Here is a 25,443-nt window from a genome sequence, read left to right as displayed (position 1 = left end):
GAGTTTCACTTTTTTGTATTGAAGAACTGAAATAAATTAACCTTCTGAAGATATTCTAATTTAGTGAGAAGCTCTTGTATATGAAAAACTTCCTTATTACGGATTCACACTCTGTGACCGCACTGTGCTAGCGGGGAATGGTGCTAGGCACAACAGGCAGGTAGGTAAAAACTACCTGCCTGCTTGTGAGAAACAAAAAATGTGCCTAAGCACAGATATATCCTTTGAATGCCATAGTGCAGTCACAGGTACACCTTAAGACTGCATTTTCTATTTAGTAATCAACTGCTTGAATGTTAATTCCTTAAACAATTATTAAATAACACACATATTTCCAAACACTTAATCTGTTACATTGAAAACCATTCTGCAATAACAAGAATACATTCAAGAGGCTTTCCTCTTTCAAGAAGGTGCTCCCCAATTGCTGTAAACTGCCTAAAATAAACACAGCAGATACACACCATCCACTGTCTGCCGCTGCCCCCGTCTCAGTGCTTTAATTGCAGCGGTGACGTCACATCAGCAGCACACATTATCATTACAGACAATCACTGAGCTCAACGGCTTTCCCGTGGTAGATGGTATAAGCTGCTGAGATCAGTGATTGGCTGCAGCGGTGAAGCACACTGTTGATGTGACATCACTCCTGCAGTCAAAACACTGAGACCAGAGCAGCTGCGGACAGCCATCGCTGAGGGTGAGTATCTGCTTCTTTTGTAATTTTTAGGTATTTTATATCATTTGGGTCCACTTTCCTAAAAATTGAAAACTCATTTAAAGAGGACCTGCACCAGGTCAAAACTTTCTGCTTTTATTTTATTCTTTCTGCCCTCTGAGTGTTCTGTCTTTTGTCTTTTATAAATTTTCCATATGGTTCCAGAGAAATGGGTCTATTTATTTAGGGCTAATTTTTACGGTTTCAGAGGGTAATAATGCAGAGAATCGTGTGAGCCACCCCCCTTAGTAAAGACCATGAAAATGAACACTAAATAAAAAAAAAGGCCCATACTTCTTCAACCGTATGATGGAGTAAAAAAAGACTAAAAAACTGAATACTCATGGGAGCAGCGGTAATAAAATAAGAGCAGAAACTGGACAGTTTTGACCTGGTGCCATGTTGACTTTAAAGATATAAAGTTCGTTTAAAGGGCATTTTCCCACAAACAGAAGGTTCATTTTAAAAATTGTCTGTGTCTGACCATGTACAGAACATACCACAGCTCCTGGGCAGGGGAGGAAGCAAAAGAGTATACAGACAGGACAGCAGGGGATCACAGAGGATTCATTTTGTGAGGTAAAATATTATTTAAAAACAGGCAGTGAAATGTTTTACCTCAGAAAATGAATCCTCTGCGATCCCCTGCTGTAATTGTCTGTATTGTTTTTTGCTTCCTCCCCTGCCCAGGAGATGTGGTATGTTCCGTACACGGTCAGACACAGACAATTTTTAAAATGAACTTTTGTTCTTGGGAAAATACCTTTAACTCTCTTAGCTGTACAGTATGTAATTTCATCATTCAAAACAACTCTCCTTCCTTCCTATTAGGCTATGTTCACACTAGCCATTTTTTCTGCGTTTTTTTTAGGCAAATTTTCAGCTGCGTTTTACAGTACCAGCAAAGTCTATGAGATTTCAGAAATCTCATGCACACAGCTTGTTTTTTTTTTCCTCAGTATTTTGTACTTTGCATGTTTTTTTGCACAATAGCGCATGTCACTTCTTTCAGTGTTTTTTCAGTGTTTTTCACCCATTGAAAGCAGTGGGTGGTGCAAAAAATGCTGAAGAAATGCCTAGTATGGACGTTTTGCTGCATTTTTAGTGAAAAAAGCAAGTACTGTAGTATGTGAAACTCATTTATTTTTGTGATTTTTCCAAGTTTACCACCTTGTCTTGGTCACCTGAAATGGCAGATAGGATTAATACAGTTTAATTAAATTAGTGATGTGTATAAAGTAAACATTGTATGACCAAGGTGTGAGATTGAACAATACCTGTGGCCAACTAAGGTGTTAAATTCATCCAAAGCCTGAGCAACTCAATGGCCGACCAAAGTGTGAAAGTAAATAGTGTCCTACAAACTCAATGTGCTGCCAGTGTCTTAGGTAAACTATTCCTGAACAATTCACCTCCCCCACTGGTACATTTGTAATTCTGGTTAATATGGTTTCACATATGTCTTGCATTGGTGACCTGTATTCATGCTTCTGTGGTGGAAGCAAAGCTGAAATTTGGGATCCTGAAAAATGCACCAAAAAAGCAGCAAAAACTGCCACAAAAAAGCACCAAAAATCTGCATTTTTGACGCTGCTTCTTTTCTGCCAAAAGAGCAGGTTTTGCTGCAGAAAAAAATGCTGAAAAAACGCCTAATGTGAACATAGCCTCAAGGTCCTTACTCTCCAATAAATGTACTTCATCCAATATTTTACAACACAATTGATGCTTAAATAGGCTGTCCACTACTCAGACAAAATTTCAAAACCTATTATAGCAACATAGGTTTCATGTATGTACAAAATTGTCTAATAGAAAGAATTGCGGTAAGTTGTTTCCTATAGCAAGCAATCAGAGGTCAACTTTAATTTCTTAATATTGCTGTGGACAATAAAGTCAGTTTTTAGGGCTGCTTTCATCAAAACTGTATTTGCTATTACACATTGCTATGACATTTTTAGTTTTAGTAGATTTTTCCAATAGTTGCTTTCTATAATCATACTTTGTTTTTATGCAGTTTTTAATTTCTTTATTAGTTATGCTTTATTTATTTTTTTTTATATATTTGCTTATCAGTGTATAAGGCTGACAAAATATAAATTCTTTTGTAGGTGCAACTTCAGTGAAAAATCTTTATTATCAGCCTCATAAAGAGACTCTTTCTAGGGAAGACAAAATCCCTGATAATGTAATTTCTTCTGAATCTTTGGAAGAAGATATTGAGCACTCTTTACCCAAGACCAATACTAGGGAACATGAGGATAAGACTCACTCAACTGAAGTGATTGATGACATGGAGACCACAACAACAATCCCAAAAATTTCCACACCAAACCCAAGAAAACAACACCGACCAACGTTAAATAATCGATTTAATCCAAACATTGCCAAAAGACCACTTAGACCAAATTCATTAAATGTTGGACGCAGAGTTATTGAACGTAAACCTGCACCACCACCTACAGTTGTAGTAGATGGCAATGAAACTAAGGATTTAGATATTGTTGAGTCAGAAGATCATGACACAAGAAAAGATAAATATTCATCAAGCACTGATGAAGAAATAGCTAATGAAGGCAAAGAGAGTCTGAATGTAGACACGCAGAGAAGAACTAGTATAAATGTTGACGGCATGCATGATTTAGAGAAAGGTAAAACAACATTACCAGTATCTCATTCAGCAAGGAAAGGACCAACACCTATTAATACTAGAAGGGATAAGTCTTCTGTCAGCCCAGGGACTAGTAACCTATCAAAATTGTCTACACGTCAGAAGCCATTGGTTACTCGGTTAATTGTGGATGAAGAGGAAAGAGTCGAAAGTGAAAGTGATCAGAAATCTATTTCTGTTGGACAAACACAGTCTAGTTTATTTCCATCTCCTAAAGTTGATACCAGACAAGCACATTCTTCTATCCATGAGAATAAAGGCACAACATTCTCTACACGGGATTCTTTAAATTCAGACCGTTATGATAATAAAGGCAGCAGAAACTCAGATATAGACTTGCTTGATTTTAATACTAAGACTGTTAATGGCCATCGTTCCTCAAAAATTTCTGATCACAAAGCTAAAAAACCAACAATAATAAGAGGTGTTTCTTCAACCACTATTTCTCCCACTTCTACCACAACCATTACTACTACTGCTGCAGCAACTACAACACTTGCAACTACAACTGCTACTACAACTTCTACTGAAGCACAATTGCCTAGTAAAATTAAACAGAATGTAGCAGTCACTAATAAAAAAGTAGAGTCTTCTAGTAAACAGCAACACATCCCATCTTTTTCTGGAAAATCTGCCATGTCTCTACTAGAATATTACAGAAGGAGAAGTTCCCAAGTGAAGACCAATGTTGGGAGTAAAATAATATCTAATGGGGGATCAAGGTTTCAGCCAACCACTACTACTCAAGCTACTACATTAGCTACAGTTATTACAACCACATCAGCTCCAAAGACTGTAAGAAAAAATAATCAAGGAAAATTTATAGAGCTTTCTGCTAGGAAAGACGATCCTTACTTAGATTCATCTAAACTGCCTTCCAAACCTTCTAAGTCTTCCCAAGAGATGGACATAAAAAAGTCAGACGAAATGCATTCATCGATTACTTCTGCTACTCAAATATCGAGAGCAAATGAAATGCAAGTATCTGCAAGCTCCACACAAAATGGAGGAAGACATAGTATGACAGTCAAAAAGAACAATGTTGGTATAAAATCTGAGCCGCTGCCAGAAGTAATAACACCTAAAGAAAATAAAATCCCATCTGTTGGCTCAATTTCACATAGGGCTAAAATAAGTAATTCTCATAAGGAGCATCAAGACCATCCTAAGGAAAGAAAAAGCCCTCCCAAAAAGCAAAGTTCAAGTTTAGATCTTTATTCAAAACCAACATCTCAATCAAGTTTGGGTTCTGAATTTTTACAAAGTAACAGACATATTGACTCAAAGAAAGCTTTTGAAAATACAGGGCGCGTTTCTTCCACATCATTATCTCATGACTCTTTTAACATAGAGAAGGACACTGACCAAGACAAAGTTTCTTCATCAGACAGAGAGTCTCACTCTCTTTCTAGATCAATGCATATTTCAAACTCAAAACCAATCTATAGGACACCTGGCCGTATGATGCAGGAGAATGAAAAGAAATCGAGCAATATTTCCCCTTCCAGATTTGATTTACCAATTAAACATGTTCCTGCATATTCTGCAACATCTGATTTTTCAACTTTAGACACAAGAGATCTTTCCTCAAAACAGTCCTCATCTGGAAAAGTGGAAAATCCCACATTACCTGCGAGGACAAGATTGTCTTCATACTCTAATGTCCGTTACCTTAAAAACAGAAATAGAAATGTTAATAGTAATAATAGCAAACAGTCTCTGGAAACATCTTTTACAAAATATGATGATGAAGAGACATTAAGCCCTCCCCCCACCCTAAAAGAAAATAATCATAAGCCCCCCATTGTTTCTTCTTATATGAACTCTAATCGGTTTGCTTTACTAAGGAAAGTAACTACAACTGTCTCACCAACAACAAGCCAACTTCAGAGCACCACCAGAGCTTCACCATACCGCTTATTTCCATCAGAATCTAGGCAATCGCATTATGGCAGACCAATAGTACATAGAAGTACAACTCCACCAACTACAACACCTGCACGTTTTGCAATTCCAACCTACCATCCTTCAGTGCTACGTCAAAGAATGCTTAATTCAAGATTAGGATCTCCGTTACGAAGGCAATTGTCAAGGCCTTTCCAGAGACAAGGTATTAAAAGTTTTCCTTCACGGTAAATCACAACATCCAAACATATTCAAAATGTCATAGTACAAAACATTGTTTAAACTTGTTGTCTAAAATCTGAAAAAGGTTTAATGTGAGCAATGGAAGCCTGACGACTTTTGCCCTGAGGGAGATCTAAAAGTAAAGTACAGCAATACTGTAGGACTTGCTGCCTATTAAAAGAGCACAAACCTGGAAACTAAGTATATAACTAATCAAGAGTTAAACTTGACCATATTGTTTGTTAGTCTATTTTAATATATTGTAGAAATGACAGCCATTAACCTCCTCCTAATCAATTCCATTTTCCACTGGCAAATGGGTGAAATGTACATTTAGGTTTTCTTTAAGCCACAGGCTTAGCAGGTTTTTGTAGGCCCTGAATACTTTGCAAAAAGATGGATTATAGATCTACACAAGAGTAGGAATGATGCCTCTTGCATGAGATGTTGGAATGAGGAGCAGGTCACAGAGAAAAGACTGACTTGTCAGATGGGCAGTGAGCCAGGGAAAGAGGAAAAGAGGCCGGAACGCTGTAATGCATTAGCGTAAAAATAGGACAAGAGATTTCTCTGAAACAAAAATACGGATTCCTAAAACAAAGGTGTTGACTTATTCAGCATTACAGCAACTTAACATAGATGATATTAGTTTGGAGTACAAACGCCTGCTGACAGGTTCCCTTTAGCATTCTCAGTCAGCTATTGCAAAGGTTTGTAGGGGTAAGTGCCTATCCACAGCCAGTAGTCTTTTAGCCATAGAGAGTTGTGAGAAAGAGAAGGGCAAATAGCTTCTTTCCTTAGATACCTGTAGACAGGGTCGGACTGACCTGGTGGGGTATTGGGGAAAACCCCGGTGGGCCCTTGCTGTGCACGAGAGAGGGGTAAGAAGAATTAAAAAAAAAAAAAAAAAAAGCCTGCTGTTTTTAGGGGCATGGGCCCTTTAAAAGTGCAGGCAGAGAATATGCAGGGATGCGTGCACGCAGCATTCATCAACTGAACTACCACGTCGCATGTCTCAATGAAGCTGACGATTGTGCATCTGATGTTGCCGACGTCACTGTCATGCGCCGGCTGCGACAGGTTCAACCGCCGGCCTCTGCTAGGTCGGTGGCCATTTTAACATGAGCTCGCCAGATGTGTAAGAGGAGGACGCCGCGCGGCGACGGGAGCATAGGCAGGTGAGTGGAATTTTTTATTTGTGCGTGGATGCGGCATTGGGCCAGGATGGATAAATGGGATGGGGGCCAGTATGCATATATGGGGGGGGGGGAGCAGGACAAGGGACATTTGGGGGCCAGGATGGATATATGGGGGGAGCCAGGATGCACATATAGGGGCAAGGACATGGAATATATGGGGTCCAGGATGGATACATGGGGGCCAGGATAAGGGACAAATGGGGCCAGAATGGTATATGTGGGGGTGGCAGAATGCACATATGGTGGCCAGGATGGATATATGGAGACACCAGGATGGATATATGGGGGCCAGGATGGATATATTGGGGGCAGGCTGGATACATGGGGGCCAGGACCTGAGATATATGGGGACCAGAATGAATATAGGGGGCCAGAATGGATATATGGGGGTTGGCAGTATGCACACATGGGGGCCAGGATGGATATATGGGGGGGCCAGGCTGGACACATGGGGGGCCAGGATGGACACATGGGAGGACAGGCTGGACGCATAGGGGGGCAGGCTGGACACATAGGGGGGCAGCATGGACACTTGAGGGGGCCAGGCTGGATATAAGGGGGGCCAGGCTGGATATAAGGTGGCCCAGGTTGGATATATGGGGGGGACCAGGCTGGATATATGGGGGGCCAGGCTGGACACATGGGGAGCCAAGCTGGATATAAGGGAGGCCAGGATGCACATATGGGGGCCAGGACAAGGGATATATTGGGGCCAGGATGGATATATGGAGGCCAGGACAAGTGACATATGGGGGCCAGAATGGATATATGGGTTGTGACAGGATGCACACATGGGGGACAAGATGGATATATGGGGGGGCAAGGCTGAATATATGGGGGGCCAGGCTGCACACATGGGGGAGCTAGGCTGGACACATGGGGGCCAGGATGCACATATGAGGACCAGGACAAGGGATATATTGGGACCAGGATGAATATATAGGGGCCAGGACAAGGGACATATGGGGGCCAGAATGTATATATTTGGGGTGGTAGGATGCACACATTGGGCCAGGATGGATATATGGGGGGCCAGGATGGATATATGGGGGATCAGGATGGACACATTGGGGACAGGCTGTACACATGGGGGTCAGGATGGATACATGGGGGGGCCAGGATGGATACATGGGGGGGCCAGGATGGATACATTGGGGGGCTAGGCTGGATACATGGGGGGCCAGGCTGGATACATGGGGGGGCCTCGCTGGATACATGGGGAGGGCCAGGCTGGACACATGAGGGCCAGGCTGGACAAGGAACGCAGGGGGCAGGCTGGTCAAGGGACATGGGGGGCCAAGCTGGACAAGGGACACGGGGGCGGGCAGGCTGGACAAGGGACACAGTGGGCAGACTGGGGGACTTAATTACTGTTTGAGGGCCAGAATGAGGAGCATACATTATTAGTTTATGGTGGCAAGTGGGGAACATAATTACTTTAGGGTCCAATTAGGGATATTATTACTTCTTTAATCTAATTTACTTTTTAGGAATCTGTTTTCCATGGGGAGGAATAAAAGGGAGGTCCTGTTACTGTGCATGGCCGCACTGTGTCCCTTTTTTCTTCATCTGGCATAGTGTAGAAGTCGGGGAATAAGTGGGGAATGTGATCTAGAAGAGATCAACTATTAATAACTGTGTTATTTTCTGCAGAGGCGAGTTCTGGCCAAAAGAACTGATGGCGGTCTGTACCAGATGAAGAACAAAAGCAAAGATGAAGGACTTCACCTAGAGACGTCACTGATGAGACAGTATATTACATGTACACTGACACTATACACTGTACACTATATACAGAGCTCCTGTGTATGTCACTGGGGACCACAGTATTACCTGTACTTTATATATAGAGCTCCTGTCTATAATGTCACTGGTGATCACTGTATTACCTGTACACTATATACAAAGCTCCTGTGTATAATGTCACTGTGATCACTATATTACCTGTACACTGACACTATATACGTTGCTTTTGTTTATAATGTTACTGGTGATCCCTGTATTACTTGTACACTGACACTATATGACTAAATACAGGGCTCCTGTGTATAATGTCACTGGTGATCACTGTATTGCCTGTACACTATACACTATATACAGTGCTTCTGTGTATAATGTCACTGGTGATCACTGTATTACCTGTACACTGACACTATATACAGAGCGCCTGTGTATAATGTCACTGTATTACCTGTACACTAACACTATATAAAGGACTCCTGTGTATAATGTCACTAGTGATCACTGTAATACCAGTACACTTACACTATACACTGTACACTATATACAGAGCTCTTGTGTATAATGTAACTGGTGGTAATAGCAGTGTTAGTACTGTGGTTTTTATTCATGATCAGTATTGTAATATTTGGTCACAATGTGGTGGTAATATGCAATCTGGTCATGGTGAGGAGGTATTTGTTCCTTGTATGTGGTATTATTGTCACTATGTGGTGGTAATATGTGGTCACATCATGGTGTGGCGGTATTTATTCCTTGTATGTGGTATTATTAAGCCACTATGTGGTGGTAATATGTGGTCTGGTCATGGTGTGACGGTATTTGTTCCTTATATGTGGTATTATTAGGTCACTATGTGGTGGTAATATGTGGTCTGTTCATGGTGTGGCAGTATTTTTTTCTTGTATGTGGTATTATTCGGTCATTATGTGATGGTAATATGTGATCTGGTCATGATGTGGCGGTATTTGTGCCTTGTATGTGGTATTATTCGGTCACTATGTGATGGTAATATGTGGTCTGGTCATTGTGTAGCGGTATTTGTCCCTTGTATGTGGTATTATTCGGACACTATGTGGTGGTAATATGTGGTCTGGTCAAGGTGTGGTGGTATTTCTCCCTTGTATGTGGTATTATTCGGTCACTATGTGGTGGTCATGGTGTGGCGGTATTTCTACATGTATGTGGTATTATTGATCTTGGTATAGTGGATTGTGTTGTTTATAGTGGTAATTTGTTTTCTAATATTAATTAGGAGAAGATTCTTTATTTCCATTAGAGATTAAATATTTGGAACATAGCGGCAGGGATGCAATTACAAGGGCTCTCAGGTGAAAAAAAGAAATCACCTCTCAACAGGATAAGTGATAATGTATTGATTGATTGGGGTCTGACTGCTGGGACCCAATCTGCAGAATGTGGAGGTTTTATCCCCATTAGACTGGAGTGGCATGTGCACCTTGACCACTGATCCATTCATTCCCTCAGTGGCTACGAGAGCTGTTATTGTTTTTTTCTGGAAGCCCACAAGAGAATGAATGAGGCTGTGGTCAGATATCTCACCTGCTGCTCCATTTTAAAATGGGGATAAGTGTCCTTTCAGGGATAAAACTTCCCCATTCTTCCAATCGTTGTGTTTTCCAAAGGTCGGACCTAAACAATCAATAAGTTATCACCTATTCTGTGGAGTCCATGGATCGGTGATAACTTGTTTTAACCAAAAAAAACCTTTAATACAAACTACCATAATTGTACATCTCAGTTATGGTAACACACAGTATATGTGCAGGAGCCGCCTGTGTTTTACAGCCGATGCTCCACGGGGATTACTCCTTACAGATATTTGCATATAGATATAGGGTGGGCCCTTAAGGTCAATTATCCCTGTGGACCCCAGACACCTCAGTCCGACCCTGCCTGTAGAAGAATTTATAGCTCAATTAGCAAAACAAGATAGAATATAATCAAAGCAGAAAAAGGAACAAAGTGAAAATTACAATTATTGTTGTGGATGTATTTGTTAAGTTTATAGTTCTTTTAGCAGTAACACATTATTGGAGGAAAAAATCTTTTAGAAATAATGCTTTTACCCAGAATAGTTATCGAGAGTTGAATATGCTTTAATGATGAAATATCACTATATATTCTATATGCAATGCATAGTGTATTCTATTATTGTCCATACTTTCTAGGTAATAGTGGAACTCCCAATCTGTCATCAAGGTCTACTACCAATGGGAACACACCATCTTCAAACACTGGAAGCTTTAATGGACAGAGGATGATTTATGGACCAGAAGGAACAAAGTGGGTAGGGTAACCTTCTTTAAATTCAATTTTTATTTTTCATTACTAATGAAACTCAATTTTAACATGTGTAAATGAATGGGTAACATTATCTGGGATATTTCTGTGACTATTAGTTTGATTTTGCTGGCCATTCATGGCATATATTCATCGTTGTATCAACTAATTTCTAGAGATAAGTATATAGGTTGAAATTTGAATTCACCAGCTTCACCAAAATTTTCCAGAATTTTTTTGTGACAACTCAATTTGTGACAAATCATAAGTATTTTAATTGCCATGAAAACACATGTATAACACTCTGAGGTATCCTAGGACTGTATCCAACTAATTTCAAGAACTTTATTTCAAGACACATGGCAAACCAGATGGTGTTTGTTCTAATCTGCTGTTCTGTCACTCACTATATGTAATTTTTATTGAGTGTCTTATGGTTTTCTCTCCTTATCACTATTGCTGAGCTGTGAATTGTGACATCCATTCACCATCCAGATTTACCCCAAAATAGCTGCTGCATTCCCTGCTTCTGCTTGTATACATGCTATGAAAATTCTTCCTGATTGGCTGTGCTATACCATGTGATGTGATAGCTGAGAAGCATTATATAGAAGTCATATGAGCCTTCTCTGGCAGATGCAATCTTCTGTTTGTGTAAAACGGTGACAGGCATTTTAGGCAATTCATGCAAATCAAATAGCAAATTGTTCAAATTCACTGAATTCAGCATATTCTAAAAAAATGACACTAATTTGATTTGCATCAAATGCATGCTCTCATTTCTAGTATTTTCTAATAAAAAATGTGGTTCGGTGATGCCTTAAGCATTAGAAATGAATAACTTTTTCTAGAGCAAGATAAATGTCTTTAACTCTTATGTCCTGTAAAATGTTCAATAATTGAGGTGTAGTGTTTACATGTAAAAATTGTTAATGGAAGTAATATGTTTGCAATGCTGTGGAAATATGTTGTTCTAGATAAACAATATGAAACATGTCAAATTATATGAAGGCTTTGTTTAAAAAATGTATTTCAGTGTTTGCATGCTATTTCAAACAAAGATATGAAATCTTTAATGATCTTGAAAACACATGAAACAAGAAATTGAAAGTGGCAAATATGATCAAGGAGAATAAATAATGATTTGCATGTGTCTATCTTGTTAGCTCATAATTCATCACCATTGATGGCATATCAATAAGAAGTTCTTATCTTCTGCATGAGCTATATGCACAGCTGAGTGCAGGCTTCATAGACCTTCTGTGCACTTTGAGAGTTTGGTAGGGTTATCAGGATCCAGACTTCCACTGATCTAAAGCATTACTGAAGGGTTACTGTTTTCTGAAATGTAAAAAAAGAATACGTTTCTCTTTAAGAAGATGGAGCAATGTTACAGTTTCTGCATTCGTCATTGGTAAACAATAGGTCTCTATACTTATCCCAATAGTTTTTTTTGATTTGCCATTGATGTTTTGGGTTGGAACTTCTCTTTCAGTTAAAGGGAATCTGTCAGGAGGTTTTTGCTATGGAATATGAGAGCAGCGTTATGTAGGGGAAAATACCCTGATTCCAGTGATGTGGCACTTACTGGGCTGCTTGGTGCAGTTTTGACAGAATCCCTTTTTTCTTCTGTAGATCTAGCAGTGCTCAGAATGCTGAGCTCTGTATAACTCCTCCTACATCCCTAAATGGAAGCTTCTTGTGTACACTGTAGATTGTCAGCAAAATGGCAATCAGTGTTAGGGGCTGGGTTCACAGATAAGGCTGACTGACTTGCCTGCGACACCTAGCTCGGCAGTCATAATCTCCAGCTGATGAAACTCTGATTGTTTTGAAATTACAGCAAGCTGCTGAACAAGTGACACATCCTTGGGATCAGGCTCTCTACTCCTACATTATGTTGATCTAAAATTAACTAGCAAAAATCTGTTGACAGATTCCCTTTAACTATATTGGGTGCATTGCCACCTTTTAAAAGATTTTTACTGTGTCATCAATTTGTGTCTGATTATTTTTTTTAAAACCTTATATAAATTAATCTTTGTATTAGATTTATAGGTTTCTACTTTCATTATCCTATGTATTTTATAGTGTTTTATGACACCCATATTAAAGTCCAACCTGTGATTATTATAGTGATATCTTTGAAGCACCAATACAATTCAGTAGTTCTTGTTTAATCTCATCTAGCCTATCTAGCCTATGCATTCCGACTAAATTGTTGGGTGCTTTGTATAATTTATATTCTATGTTTAATACAACTATATTGTAAAAAGTACTCTTCTTTGATTTACAACAAATTCCTAGGAAGGTTAAGGGAAACTGTCACAAAGTTTTCTTTATATAAACTAAATCTACTTCCTTTAATTTGTCTTTACTAGTAATCCAGCAACCTGTTAATAAAGTGTACTCAGACAGCAGTGTATGACCACATATCAGCTACTGCCACGTTCGGTAAAATTTGCATAACATATTGTCTTGTCCATTTTCTATTACTACCCCTTTTGTGAATTAAAACTTTGAGGCTAAAGTAAAATTTTAGTAGAAAAAATTTTCATTTTCAAGACCCAATGACATAACATTCTGTCATGTAGTTTGTGGATTAAAAATTCTCACCACACAGATGAATTCCTTATGAGGTTTAGTTTGCCAAATGGGATCACGTGTGGATGTTTCTGCTGTTTCGGCACCCCAGGGGCTCTGCAAATGCAATACGGTGTCCAAATTTGCATTCCAAAAAGGAAATAGCGCTCTTTGTTTTTTGAATTTTACCATGTGCCCAAACATTCGTTTTTGACTACATATGTAAGATATTGCTGTGTTCCGGAAAAATGGCATAACTAATTATGTGATACATTTTCTCCTATTGTCCCTTGTGGAAATTATACATTTGGTGCTAAAACAGTAGTTTACTGGAAAAAATGTAATTTTTTTTAGCATCTAAATGTTACCAAATTTTGTGAATCACCTGTAGGTTAAAGTGATCAATATACCCCTAGATGATTTCATTGAGGGGTCTAGTTTCTGCTGTTTTGACATGTCAGGGGCTTTGCAATTGCAACATGGCATTCACAATCTATTCCAACCAAATTTACGCTCCAAAAATCTAATTGCGCAGCTTTCCTGTTCAATCCTTGCCATGTGCCCAAACAGCAGTTTTTGACCGTATGTGGGGTATCATTGCATTTGGGATAAATTACATAACAAATTAAGGGGTCCATTTTTTTCTTATTACTGCTTGTGAAAATTACAAACTTGGGGTTCAAATAACATTTTACTGGAAAAAAGTAATTTTTCATTATTACACCCAAATATTACAAAACGTGTTTAAAGCATCTGTTTATTGAAAATGCTCAGTACACCTCTTGATGAATTCATCAAATAGTTTAGTTTCCAAAATGGGGTAATTTGAGGGGGGTTTCTGATGTTTTTGGTATCTTAGGTGTGCTGAAAATGACACATGATGTCTCCAATCTGTTCCAGCAATATTTACACTCCAAATACTAAATGGCGCTGCAGGTAAATCTGCCTCCAGAGCACATTTTAAATAAAAGGGGGCGTTACCAGTGTGGTGTGTAATGGCCGCTGTCTGCTCTCCTGATCTTACTGCAGAATTGTGTATGATTACTACTGACTAGTGATGAGCGAGCATGCTCGCCACTGCTCGGTACTCGCCCGAGCATCTCAGTACTCGAGATGCTCGGAGCTCGCCGAGTACTTTCGAGATGCTTGGGCGGGAGCTCGGTCCCCTCACTGCATGTCTGGCGCTATTTCGAGCACCAATCATGGAGGGATTGTCTGCCACTCACTGTAATGCCACAGCCATGGTGGTTGTGGCATTACAGTGATTGCCCAAATCAATGGGAACACTGCTCACAGTGAAACATGAAAAGCCGGCAATTCAGCAGTGGCATACACCGGTACCCGACAATTTAGAACAGAAAGAATAGAGCATCACACATAGATTAGATAGATAGAAACATGTCAGTCACATATATAATAAGTACAGTGACAGTGTTGGTTACTGTACTTGTCATTTAGTGTTAAAATAAAGGATTTATTAAAAAAAAATAATAGTGTTTTCATGCACCCGTCTCTTTAAAAAAGCCGTCCGGCAATTCAGCATCGGTACCCGACAATTTAGAACAGAAAGAATAGAGCATCACACATAGATTAGATAGATAGAAACATGTCAGTCACATATATAATAAGTACAGTGATAGTGTTGATTACTGTACTTGTCATTTAGTGTTAAAATTAGTGTTGAGCCACCCCCGTAGTATTCGAGTTTGGTTCGGTTCGTCGAACACCCGTATGTTCGCCGAACTGTTTGTCGAACTGTTCGTCGAACACCTTCGAACACCGTTAAAACCAATGGAAGGCAAACAAAAACACATAGAAACACATAGAAAACACCTTCAAAGGTGTCCAAAAGCTGACAAACTGCTCAGAAGACACAACTAACACATGGAAAAGTGACAAGTACATATAGTCATGCAAAAAGAAAAGAGGTGGAGGAGTAAAAGGAGGGGGAGACACAGATATAGGCATGTCATGCCCTTCTAAAATCAAAAAAGTGCGAAGCCGACACGGCCAGTCCGTTCCTGCCCGTGCGACCTCCGTGTCGCCGGGTTTGTGCCAGAGCCGCGGTGGACCCTGACGGCCAGCCCCCCTCTCCCAATACTGGTGCCTGTCCGCTGGTGGGTCGAGCGAGCCCCCCTGCGGTGGAGACAGGTCTAATCTTTTTAATTTAAATTGTCTCTCTAATTTGAATGAGTACACTTTAAATCTTTTTACAAGGATCTATTGGAGGGCAAGTCTCATGCCAGCAGCCGCGTAATTCCAGCTCCAGTAGTGTCCACTAAAGCTGCTGCAGTTAAAAAGCTTTTATAAGGATCAAGCTTGGCGGTCCACCGCAAGGCGTCCTACCACCAGTCCCAGCCCCTGTGCCTTGGGGTGCCTCTCCGATGCTCTTCACTGAGTGTCCCGGGGGCCCAAACCATTTCCTTTGAAAAAATTAAGTGTCCAAACTACAGGTGGTGTAGCTTGCTTAACAGCTGGGATAATCCGTTGACTAGCAGACACTGCTATTAGGCACAAAGTATTTCCTGGGCTAGATGCAGTTAAAAATTTGTAATTAGATACTCTCATTGGATGCTGAGAAAGCATTCCATAGAGTCTCCTGGCACGCCATATATTATTCTCTTAAAAAGCTTGGGGTAGGGGTCTAGGGGACCCTTTAATAGGCAAAATCACGGCCCTGTATCGCAAAACGTCACCTAGGCTGAAGATAAATGGAACATTTTCATCACCTTTCATAATCACCAATGGGACAAGGCAGGGATGTCCTCTGTCCCCACTCTTATACATCCTAGTGACGGAGCACCTGCTCTCATCAATTCGCCATAACCCCAATATTAGGTGGATTGAGGTGGGAGGCACCGAGTACAAGTGCTCTGCATTTGCTGATGATGTCCTAGTATATATCAATCACATATATCCATCCCTGCTGTTATGGTTGAAATAGATCACTTTGTTACATGGTCAAAATTTAAAATCAATGCAGCGAAGTCTGAGGCCCTCGATGTCTCCCTCCCCAAATCCATACAGGATTCCATCCAGTCCAACTTTCCCTTTGCCTGGCCCTCACAGGGTATCAAATACTTAGGAATTCCTATTCATAGAGACCTCTCCCGTCTATGTTATCTTAATTTTGGGCCCTTTATTGAACAACTCCATACAGACCACGTTGGCAAGTTAGAACTGTAAGATTCACTACGTGAACCACTGGTGTTTTGTGGAAAAGCACATGTACACTGTGTTCCAAATTATTATGCAAAAAGTGTTTAGGAGTGATAAGGTAAGAATTTTTTTGTTTGTCAGTTAAACTCATTGATGGTGATGTGTGTCAGGGCTCTTTATATCACTGTAAGCAATTGCAGACACCTGTGCTAATTAGTTTGGCAGGTGTGTCCAATGAAAGGCAAGACTACTTAAGAAGGCTGTCCCACATTATTAAGCAGCCTACATTTTCTGCCAAAATGGGAAAGAAAAAGGATGTGTCGGCTGCTGAGAAGCAACAAATTGTGGAGTGTTTAGGTCAAGGCATGACTACAATCAACATTGCCAAGACACTTCATCCTGATCATCGCACAATCAAGAAGTATGTAGCTGATTCACAGAACACACGTGTGCGTGCTGATAAGGGAAAATCGAGGACTCTTTCCTACAGGCAATTACGTCAGGTTAAAAGAGCAGCGGCAAAAAAGCCTTGTCATAGCAGCAGACAAGTTTTTGAAGCTGCTGGTGCCTCCAACGTCCCCCGAACAACAAGATGCAGGGTCCTTCAGAGGTTTGCAGCTGTGCGTACGCCATCCTGTCGACCTCCTCTATCCACTGTACACAAGCAGAAACGGCTCCAGTGGGCCAAACAATACATGAAGACTGACTTCAAAACTGTTTTGTTCACCGATGAGTGCCGTGCAACGCTCGATGGTCCAGATGGATGGAGTGGAGGATGGCTGGTTGATGGACACCCCATGCAAACACGGCTACGGCGCCAACAAGGAGGAGGTGGAGTAATGTTTTGGGCTGGAATCATGGGGAGAGAGATTGTCGGCCCCTTTAGGATCCCTGAAGGGGTAAAGATGAACTCCATAATGTATGTGGAGTTTCTCAAACAGCACTTCCTGCCATGGTTCAAGAAGAAGAACCGTGTATTCCGCAGCAAGATCATTTTCATGCATGATAATGCACCGTCTAATGCTGCACATAACACATCTGCATCTTTGGCTGATATGGGCATAAAAGGGGACAAACTTATGGTGTGACCCCCATGCTCCCCTGACCTCAACCCCATTGAGAACATCTGGAGCATCATCAAAAGGAGTGTATATGATGGCGGGAGGCAGTTCACATCTAAGCAACAGCTCTGGGAGGGTATTCTGTCCTCATGCAAAACAATTGAAGCAGAAATCATCCAAAACCTGACAAATTCAATGGACGAGAGAGTTCAGAAGCTCCTTTCAAACAAGGGGTCCTAAGTGCAAATGTAGCATCACCTAGAATAAAGTTTTGAGTTGAAAACTGTTTGATTTCAGTTTCTAATAACCTGCTAATGTTTATAATTTCAAAAATGACCATCTTTTTGTTCTTTATTAAAATGAAAAGGTTGATCAAGAGTGTGGGGGATCTAAGAGTGTGGCAACCCAGTAGTCAGGATTATTTCGAATTCTGACAATCTGAGGGTCATGTTGCAGGTAGTGCAGCAAGAGGGCACTCATGTGTCTTGCGCATCTAGGAGCCCCAAAATTATTTTCCGGGCTAGATGCAGCTAAAAATTATTATTAATTTGAAAGCTGGTGGAGCTTAGTATAGATGGCCTAATAGAATCAGTACTGCAAACTGCTACAAGGCCCAAATTATTTTCCAGCCAAGATACAGATAAACATGACTAGTAATTTTAAATCTGGTGGAGTTTAGTATAGATGGCCTAATAGAATCAGTACTGCACACTGCTACAAGGCTCAAATTATTTTCCAGCCAAGATACAGATAAACTGTTAGAACTCTCCTGTTAGGTTTTTTTTAGTTTGCTGGTCACATGACCATTTTTGCCTATTTAATCCGGCTCCGCCCTCCTGGTCTTGCTGGACTTCATTGTATTTACTACTCTTGAGCTAGCTTGGTGGTCTGTTGCCGTTCTCTGTTAGTTTTGCTAGGTCTTCTGACCTCTATGCTTTTTGTTGTGTGTTTGTCTTTGACTGCTACTATTTCTGCTAGGAGGTGTCCAACTTATCCCAGTCCCTAGTTCTTGTAGGGATCCCTCCCTCACATCTATAGGTCTTCGTTCAGACTAGCCGAGGACTTTAGCGGGTCTGATCGCAGGATCAGGTTCCCCGTTACATCGTAGGGATCTAGTTTAGTTCTATTGTAGGGACAGTTCTCCTGTCTTTCCTTAGTCCCTGTAGCAGATCATAACAGTAAGTCCAGCCCTAAAAGAAAAAAAAAATTTTCGCTAAGGAAAGACCTCCAGTTTTCCATCATGGTCTCGGTTCAAGATTTGGCTCAACGCTTGCAGGGACTCTCTCTGGAGGTGGCCAAGCTCCAGCAACACGTGAGTAGCTGTTCTGGAGCACATTTTGTGGAACCAAAGGTACGTCTGCCTGATTTATTTTTTGGCGAACAACAAGATTTTTTTTCTTTTAAAAATGCTTGTTTATTGTATTTTCGTTTGAGACCCGGATCCTCTGGTGATGAATCACAGCGCACAGGGTTCATAATGTCACTTTTGCGCAAAGATCCTCAGGGATGGGCCTTCTCTCTCCAACCTAGTGATCCGTGCTTTAGATCAGTGGATAGTTTTTTTTCTGCTTTGGGCTTGTTGTATGATGATCCTGATCGTGTCTCATCTGCTGAGTCTGAATTGAGACGTTTGAGGCAGGGATCAGGTAATGTGGAAAAATATTGTTCTCACTTCCGTCGGTGGTCTGCCCAGGTGGGGTGGAACGATTCAGCTTTGAAAAGCTTGTTTCTTGCAGGGCTAGGTGAAAGGGTTAAGGATTTACTGATTGCTTATCCCACACCTGGAAACTTGCAGGAGGCTATGCAATTAGCTATACGGGTGGACAGGAGACTGCGTGCAAGGGTTAATGAGAGCAAATCCTCTGCTATGTCAGCTCCGAGTCTTGAGAGGGTCTGTGCTGACAAAGGAGAGCCGATGGAGATTGGGGCGATGACACCCCTCTCTCAGGAAAAAGACTGCAGGCTTTCTGAAGGCTTGTGCTTCTATTGCGGAAATTCTGGTCATTTTATTAAGAACTGTGTGCTTCGTTTGAAGAAAGAAAAAAAAATGATCAGTTATGCCCGTATTGCCTGTTTAAATTCTAAGGGAGTATTCCTATCTGCCACTACTGCTGCTCAGGATGAATTAATTGAATTTCGGGTATTTGTGGATTGTGGTTCTACTCTGAATGTGATTGATGGGGGATTCTTGGAAAAACTTAGATTAGAACCTAAAACTTTGTCATCCCCTATTGCTGTGGTTTCTGTTGATGGCTCTCCCTTGAAGAGTGTTACTCATAAGGTATGTGAATTTCCCCTCACTATTAATGGTATTCACCAAGAAAATTTGGATTTGGTGGTATTGGATAATTTGCCTTCTCCAGTAATATTGGGGTTACCCTGGTTAAAATTGCACAATCCTGTACTGGATTGGTCTACCAATGAAATTAAGTCCTGGAGCCCTAAGTGTTATGACAAGTGTTGTACGGACGTATTGCTGCTGTGGATAAAGGGGAATAGCCTGTACCTATTCAGGATTTTTGGAGAGTTTTTTCTGAGGAGGAGTCACTAATTTTGCCTCCCCATAGAGACTATGATTGTACCATTGAATTTGTCCCTGGAGCGACTCTTCCTAAAAGTCGTTTATTTAATCTTAGTATTCCTGAGAGAAAGGCTTTGGAGCAATACATACAGACAAGCTTGGCCGCCGGTCACATTAGGCCTTCCAAGTCTCCTGTGGCTGTTGGATTTTTTGTAAAAAAAAAAGATGGCGGTTTACGTCCTTGTCTGGACTTTCGTGAGATTAATAAAATTACTGTACGCAATCCTTACCCACTGCCATTGATTCCTGATTTATTTAACCAGTTAGTGGGGGCCAAGTGGTTCTCTAAAATTGATCTCCGGGGGGCATACAATTTGTTGCGCATGAAGGAGGGTGATGAATGGAAGACTGCTTTTAACACTCCTGTGGGTCATTTTGAGAATCTGGTTATGCCTTTTGGTCTTACCAATGCTCCAGCATTTTTTCAGAATCTTATTAATGACATCCTTAGACCTTTAATCGGCAAAAATGTGGTTGTGTATTTGGATGACATTCTGATTTATTCGCCTGATCTGGAGTCTCATTGGCGGAGCGTACGTGAGGTATTACAGTTATTAATGGACAATTTGCTTTTTGCTAAGCTGGAGAAATGTGAGTTCGCTGTACAGAGAATTAGTTTTTTGGGCTACATTATCTCCAGTGAAGGTTTTGAGATGGACCCGGTTAAAGTTCAAGCTGTGCAGGAATGGCCTAGGCCTATTGGTTTGAAATCGATACAGAGGTTTTTGGGTTTCACCAATTATTACAGAAAATTCATAAAAAATTTTTCTATTATTGTCAAACCGCTGACCGATCTCACCAGGAAAGGTGCTAATGCGGTTCAGTGGAATTCTGAGGCCATTGAAGCTTTTGTGTTTCTAAAGGAGAGGTTCACCTCTGCTCCCATCCTTATGCAGCCTGATGTCTAAGCCGTTTTTGGTTGAGGTTGATGCTTCTTCGGTGGGGGTCGGTGCGGTGTTGTCTCAGGAAAACAAGGATGGAGTACATCCCTGTGCCTTTTTTTCAAAAAAATTTTCTGAGACTGAACTTAATTACGATATTGGTAATCGGGAATTGCTGGCGATTAAACTCGCATTTGAACACTGGCGTCACTTCTTGGAAGGTGCTGAATTTCCCATTCAGGTTTTCACTGATCATAAAAATCTGATCTATCTTGATGCTGCCAAGCGCTTGAATGCCCGTCAGGCTAGGTGGGCACTTTTTTTCTCGCGGTTTAATTTTTCCGTTACTTACATCCCGGGTACCAAGAATGTTAAAGCGGATGCTTTGTCTCGCAGCTTTTCTCCCATGGTCGGTGTTGAGGAGGAAGAGGAGAGCATTTTACAAGAAGGTGTTGTGATTGCTGCTTTGGACTCCGTTTTGGAGGATGAGATTCTTAAAGCTCAGGAGAATGCCCCATCTAACACTCCCCATGGGAGGTTGTTTGTGCCTAGGACCTTTAGGAGAGATTTGTTTGTTGAGTGTCATGAGTCTCGGTTGGCAGGTCATCCAGGAATTTCTGAGACCAAGAGACTTGTGGGTCGCAGTTTTTGGTGGCCTGGATGGCAGAAGGAAGTCATTAAGTGGGTGCGCCAATGTACTGTGTGTGCTAGATCCAAGTCTTCGCATGCTCCTGCTGCGGGGTTGCTTTGCCCTCTGGAGGTTCCTAGTGCACCTTGGACACATCTGGCTATGGACTTTATTACTGACCTTCCCCCCTCTGAAGGTTTCACGATCATCTGGGTGGTCGTGGACCGTGTTAGCAAGATGTGTCACTTGGTTCCCTTCATCAAACTGCCTTGCGCTAAGACACTCGCTAAGGCCTTTGTCAAGGAAATTGTCAGACTACATGGTGTTCCTACTGACATTGTTTCTGATAGGGGACCTCAGTTCGTGGCTCGTTTTTGGCGTGCCTTTTGTGACTGGTTCGGAGTTCATTTGTCGTTTTCATCTGGATATCATCCTGAGTCTAATGGCCAGACAGAAAGGAAGAACCAGGATGTTGAGCAGTTCTTGCGTTGTTTTGTGGCAGACAATCAAGAGGGGTGGTCTGAGTTTCTGCCACTTGCTGGGTTTGCTCTTGACGACCATGCATCCTCTTCTGCTGGGTGTTCGCCTTTTTTTTGTTGTTCTGGGAGACATCCGTCTTTTGGGTCATTCTCCAAATTGGTTTCGGCTGTGCCTGAGGAGGAGAGTTTTTCCGGTGATTTGGAGAGAGTTTGGACGGATGTGCGTGGTAATCTTCAGGAGGCTAACAAAAGATCTAAGAGGTACTTTGATAGGAAACGGCAAGAGGTTTTGTTTGCTGTTGGTGACATGGTTTGGTTGTCCTCTAAGAATCTGCGATTGAGGATTCCTTCTAAAAAATTGGGTCCCAAGTTCGTAGGGCCCTTTAAGGTGCTTCAGATAGTTAACCAATCTGCTGTTAGGTTGGAGGTTCCTACGTCCTGGAAGATTAACCCGGTGTTTCATGTTTCTCTGTTGAAAAAAGCTGATGTGTCTGATGGTGACGCCTCTGCCACTGTTCCTCCGGTGGTGGAGGACGGGGAATATGAAATTTCCCGCATCCTAAATTCTAGACGGTATAGAGGGAGTTTGCAGTATCTCGTCGCTTGGAAGGGTTTCGGACCTGAGGATAACTCATGGGTGAGGGCGGATGATGTTTCTGCTTCCAGACTTGTCAGAGCATTTCACAGGAGGTTTCCTGGTAAGCCTGGGCCTAGGGGATCCGGAGGATCCTCTTAGAAGAGGGGGTACTGTTAGAACTCTCCTGTTAGGTTTTTTTTAGTTTGCCTGTCACATGACCATTTTTGCCTATTTAATCCGGCTCCGCCCTCCTGGTCTTGCTGGACTTCATTGTATTTACTACTCTTGAGCTAGCTTGGTGCTCTGTTGCCGTTCTCTGTTAGTTTTGCTAGGTCTTCTGACCTCTATGCTTTTTGTTGTGTGTTTGTCTTTGACTGCTACTATTTCTGCTAGGAGGTGTCCAACTTATCCCAGTCCCTAGTTCTTGTAGGGATCCCTCCCTCACATCTATAGGTCTTCGTTCAGACTAGCCAAGGACTTTAGCGGGTCTGATCGCAGGATCAGGTTCCCCGTTGCATCGTAGGGATCTAGTTTAGTTCTATTGTAGGGACAGTTCTCCTGTCTTTCCTTAGTCCCTGTAGCAGATCATAACATAAACATGATTAGTAATTTTAAATCTGGTGGAGTTTAGTATAGATGGCCTAATAGAATCAGTACTGCACACTGCTACAAGGCCCAAATTATTTTCCAGCCAAGATACAGATAAACATGATTAGTAATTTGAAAGCTTAAAACGTTTGGTGAGGTGATTTTAACAAATCATCAAGATTTACTCTATCCAGGATGACACAGGGGTAGAAAAGTCGTTTCGGTTCCATGATTTGTTCATCTTTATTAACGTGAGTCTGTCTACATTATCAGTGGAGAGCCACGTGCGCTTATCTGTCAGCACACCACCAGCAGCGCTGAACACACATTCAGACAGAACGCTGGCTGCGGCGCATGACAAGATCTCCAAGGCGTAAGTGGCGAGCTCCGGCCATTTATCCAGATTGGAAGCCCAAAAAGAGCAAGGGTCCAGTGACACAGTCATGGCTTCAATGTTTACTTGGAGATACTGCTGTACCATCGTCTCTAGGTGTTGACTATGTGTCAGACTTCTTGTCTCCTGTGGCCTTGCAAAGGATGGGCTAAAAGAGTGGTGAAATGATTCCGCAAAATTGATGTTACCAGCAGATACTGTGTTTCTGTTACGTTTTGAGTGCTGAACACTCGACGGTCCCACGGTTGGCAAGTTGGAACTGTGAGATTCACTACGTGCACCACTAGTGTTTTTTGGAAAAGCACATGTAAGATTCTGCAACAGTCTCTGCTGATACTCCTGCATGCGTGCATCTCTTTCTATGGCAGGAATAATTTCTGTAAATTTACTTTTGTACAGGGGATCTAAGAGTGTGGCAACCCAGTAGTCAGGATTATTTCTAATTCTCACAATTCGAGGGTCATGTTGCAGGTAGTGCAGCAAGAAGGCACTCATGTGTCTTGCGCATCCAGAAGCACCAAGTCCCTGTTGTGTTGGTGGTGAGGTAACAATCATGCTTCCTTCCTCTGCCCTCTCCCCCCAACCTCGCACAACAGAAATGTGATCAAGGTCTCCCTCATCTGATGAGTCTTCCATCAGTTTGTCCTCCACTTCTTCCTGGGCTCCTGCACCTTCCTCACTAGTTTGGCTGCTACCATGCGCCCTGGTAAAACCATCTCCCCCACCCTCACATGCCTGCCGTCTTGGTGCTGCCGACCGTCTGGACCTTGCAGATGTTAGCCCTTCCGCATACAACTCCTCCTCCTCTACTTCCTCCACCTCCTCTTGTGCCACCACCTGACTCCGAATGCTGTTTAACATGTGCTCCAGCATGTAAATCACTGGAATAGTCATGCTGATAATGGCATCGTCAGCACTAAACATCTTCGTCGCCATTTCAAAACTGTGCAGAAGGGTGCATAGGTCCCTGATCTGAGACCACTCCTCCAGCTTGATTTGCCCCACCTCTGGATCTCGTTGGCCCAGGCTATACATCAGAACGTATTGCACCAGGGCTTGTCGGTGCTGCCACAGTCGCTGCAACATGTGCAGAGTTGAATTCCACCAGGTAGGCACATCGCATTTTAGCCGGTGAAGTGGCAGGCCCAAAGACTTCTGTAGAGATGTAAGTCGCTGAGCTGTGGGATGCGAACGGCAGAAGTGAGCACACAGCGACCTTGCCCTCTGCAGAAGGCCATCTAGTCCAGGATAGTGGGCTAAAAATTGCTGGACAACCAGGTTCAACACGTGAGCCATACAAGGCACGTGTGTGACATTGCCCCGGCGAAGGGCCGCACCCAGGTTTGCAGCATTGTCGCACACGGCCTTCCCTGGTTTCAGGTCCAGTGGAGACAACCATTCATGAAACTGGTTCTCCAGAGCTGACCACAACTCCTCAGCTGTGTGACTCACATTTCCCAGACATTTCAAAGTAAAAACCACCTGATGACGTTGAGCCCTGCTGCCAGCATAGTAAGGAGGTGTGCAGGATACCTTCTGCGCAGTTAGAAAGCTTGTGGCATGACCAGACAGGCTTTGGGTGCAGGTGGAGGACCGAGAGGAGGTTGAGGAGGCAGAAGCAGTGGAGGAACTTTGAGATAAAGAGGATTGACGCACAACTCGTGGGCACTGCAAGACTTGGACGGCAGCCCCTTGTCCTGCTGTCACCATAGTTACCCAGTGCCCAGTCAGCGACATGTAACACCCCTGTCCATGC

The 25,443-nt window shown here is 42.1% G+C and overlaps 1 protein-coding gene across 1 annotated transcript in view; it reads left to right on the top strand.

The window, feature by feature from the left end:
- The window catches only part of FNDC1 (fibronectin type III domain containing 1), a 333,787-nt gene that overhangs the window by 139,279 nt on the left and 169,065 nt on the right, over positions 1-25,443 (top strand). The window contains exons 8-9 of the mRNA XM_073672788.1: positions 2,827-5,496; positions 10,645-10,763. Of these exons, the coding sequence (XP_073528889.1) occupies positions 2,827-5,496; positions 10,645-10,763 (2,789 nt within the window). The remainder of the gene's footprint in view (positions 1-2,826; positions 5,497-10,644; positions 10,764-25,443) is intronic.

This window comes from Phyllobates terribilis, unplaced genomic scaffold (genome assembly GCF_046119375.1).
Source record: "Phyllobates terribilis strain yellow unplaced genomic scaffold, ASM4611937v1 Scaffold_3__8_contigs__length_932513732, whole genome shotgun sequence".
NCBI lineage: Eukaryota > Metazoa > Chordata > Amphibia > Anura > Dendrobatidae > Phyllobates > Phyllobates terribilis.
The sequence above is the reverse complement of the archived record's forward strand: the minus strand, read 5'-3'. Positions and strand labels throughout refer to the sequence as shown.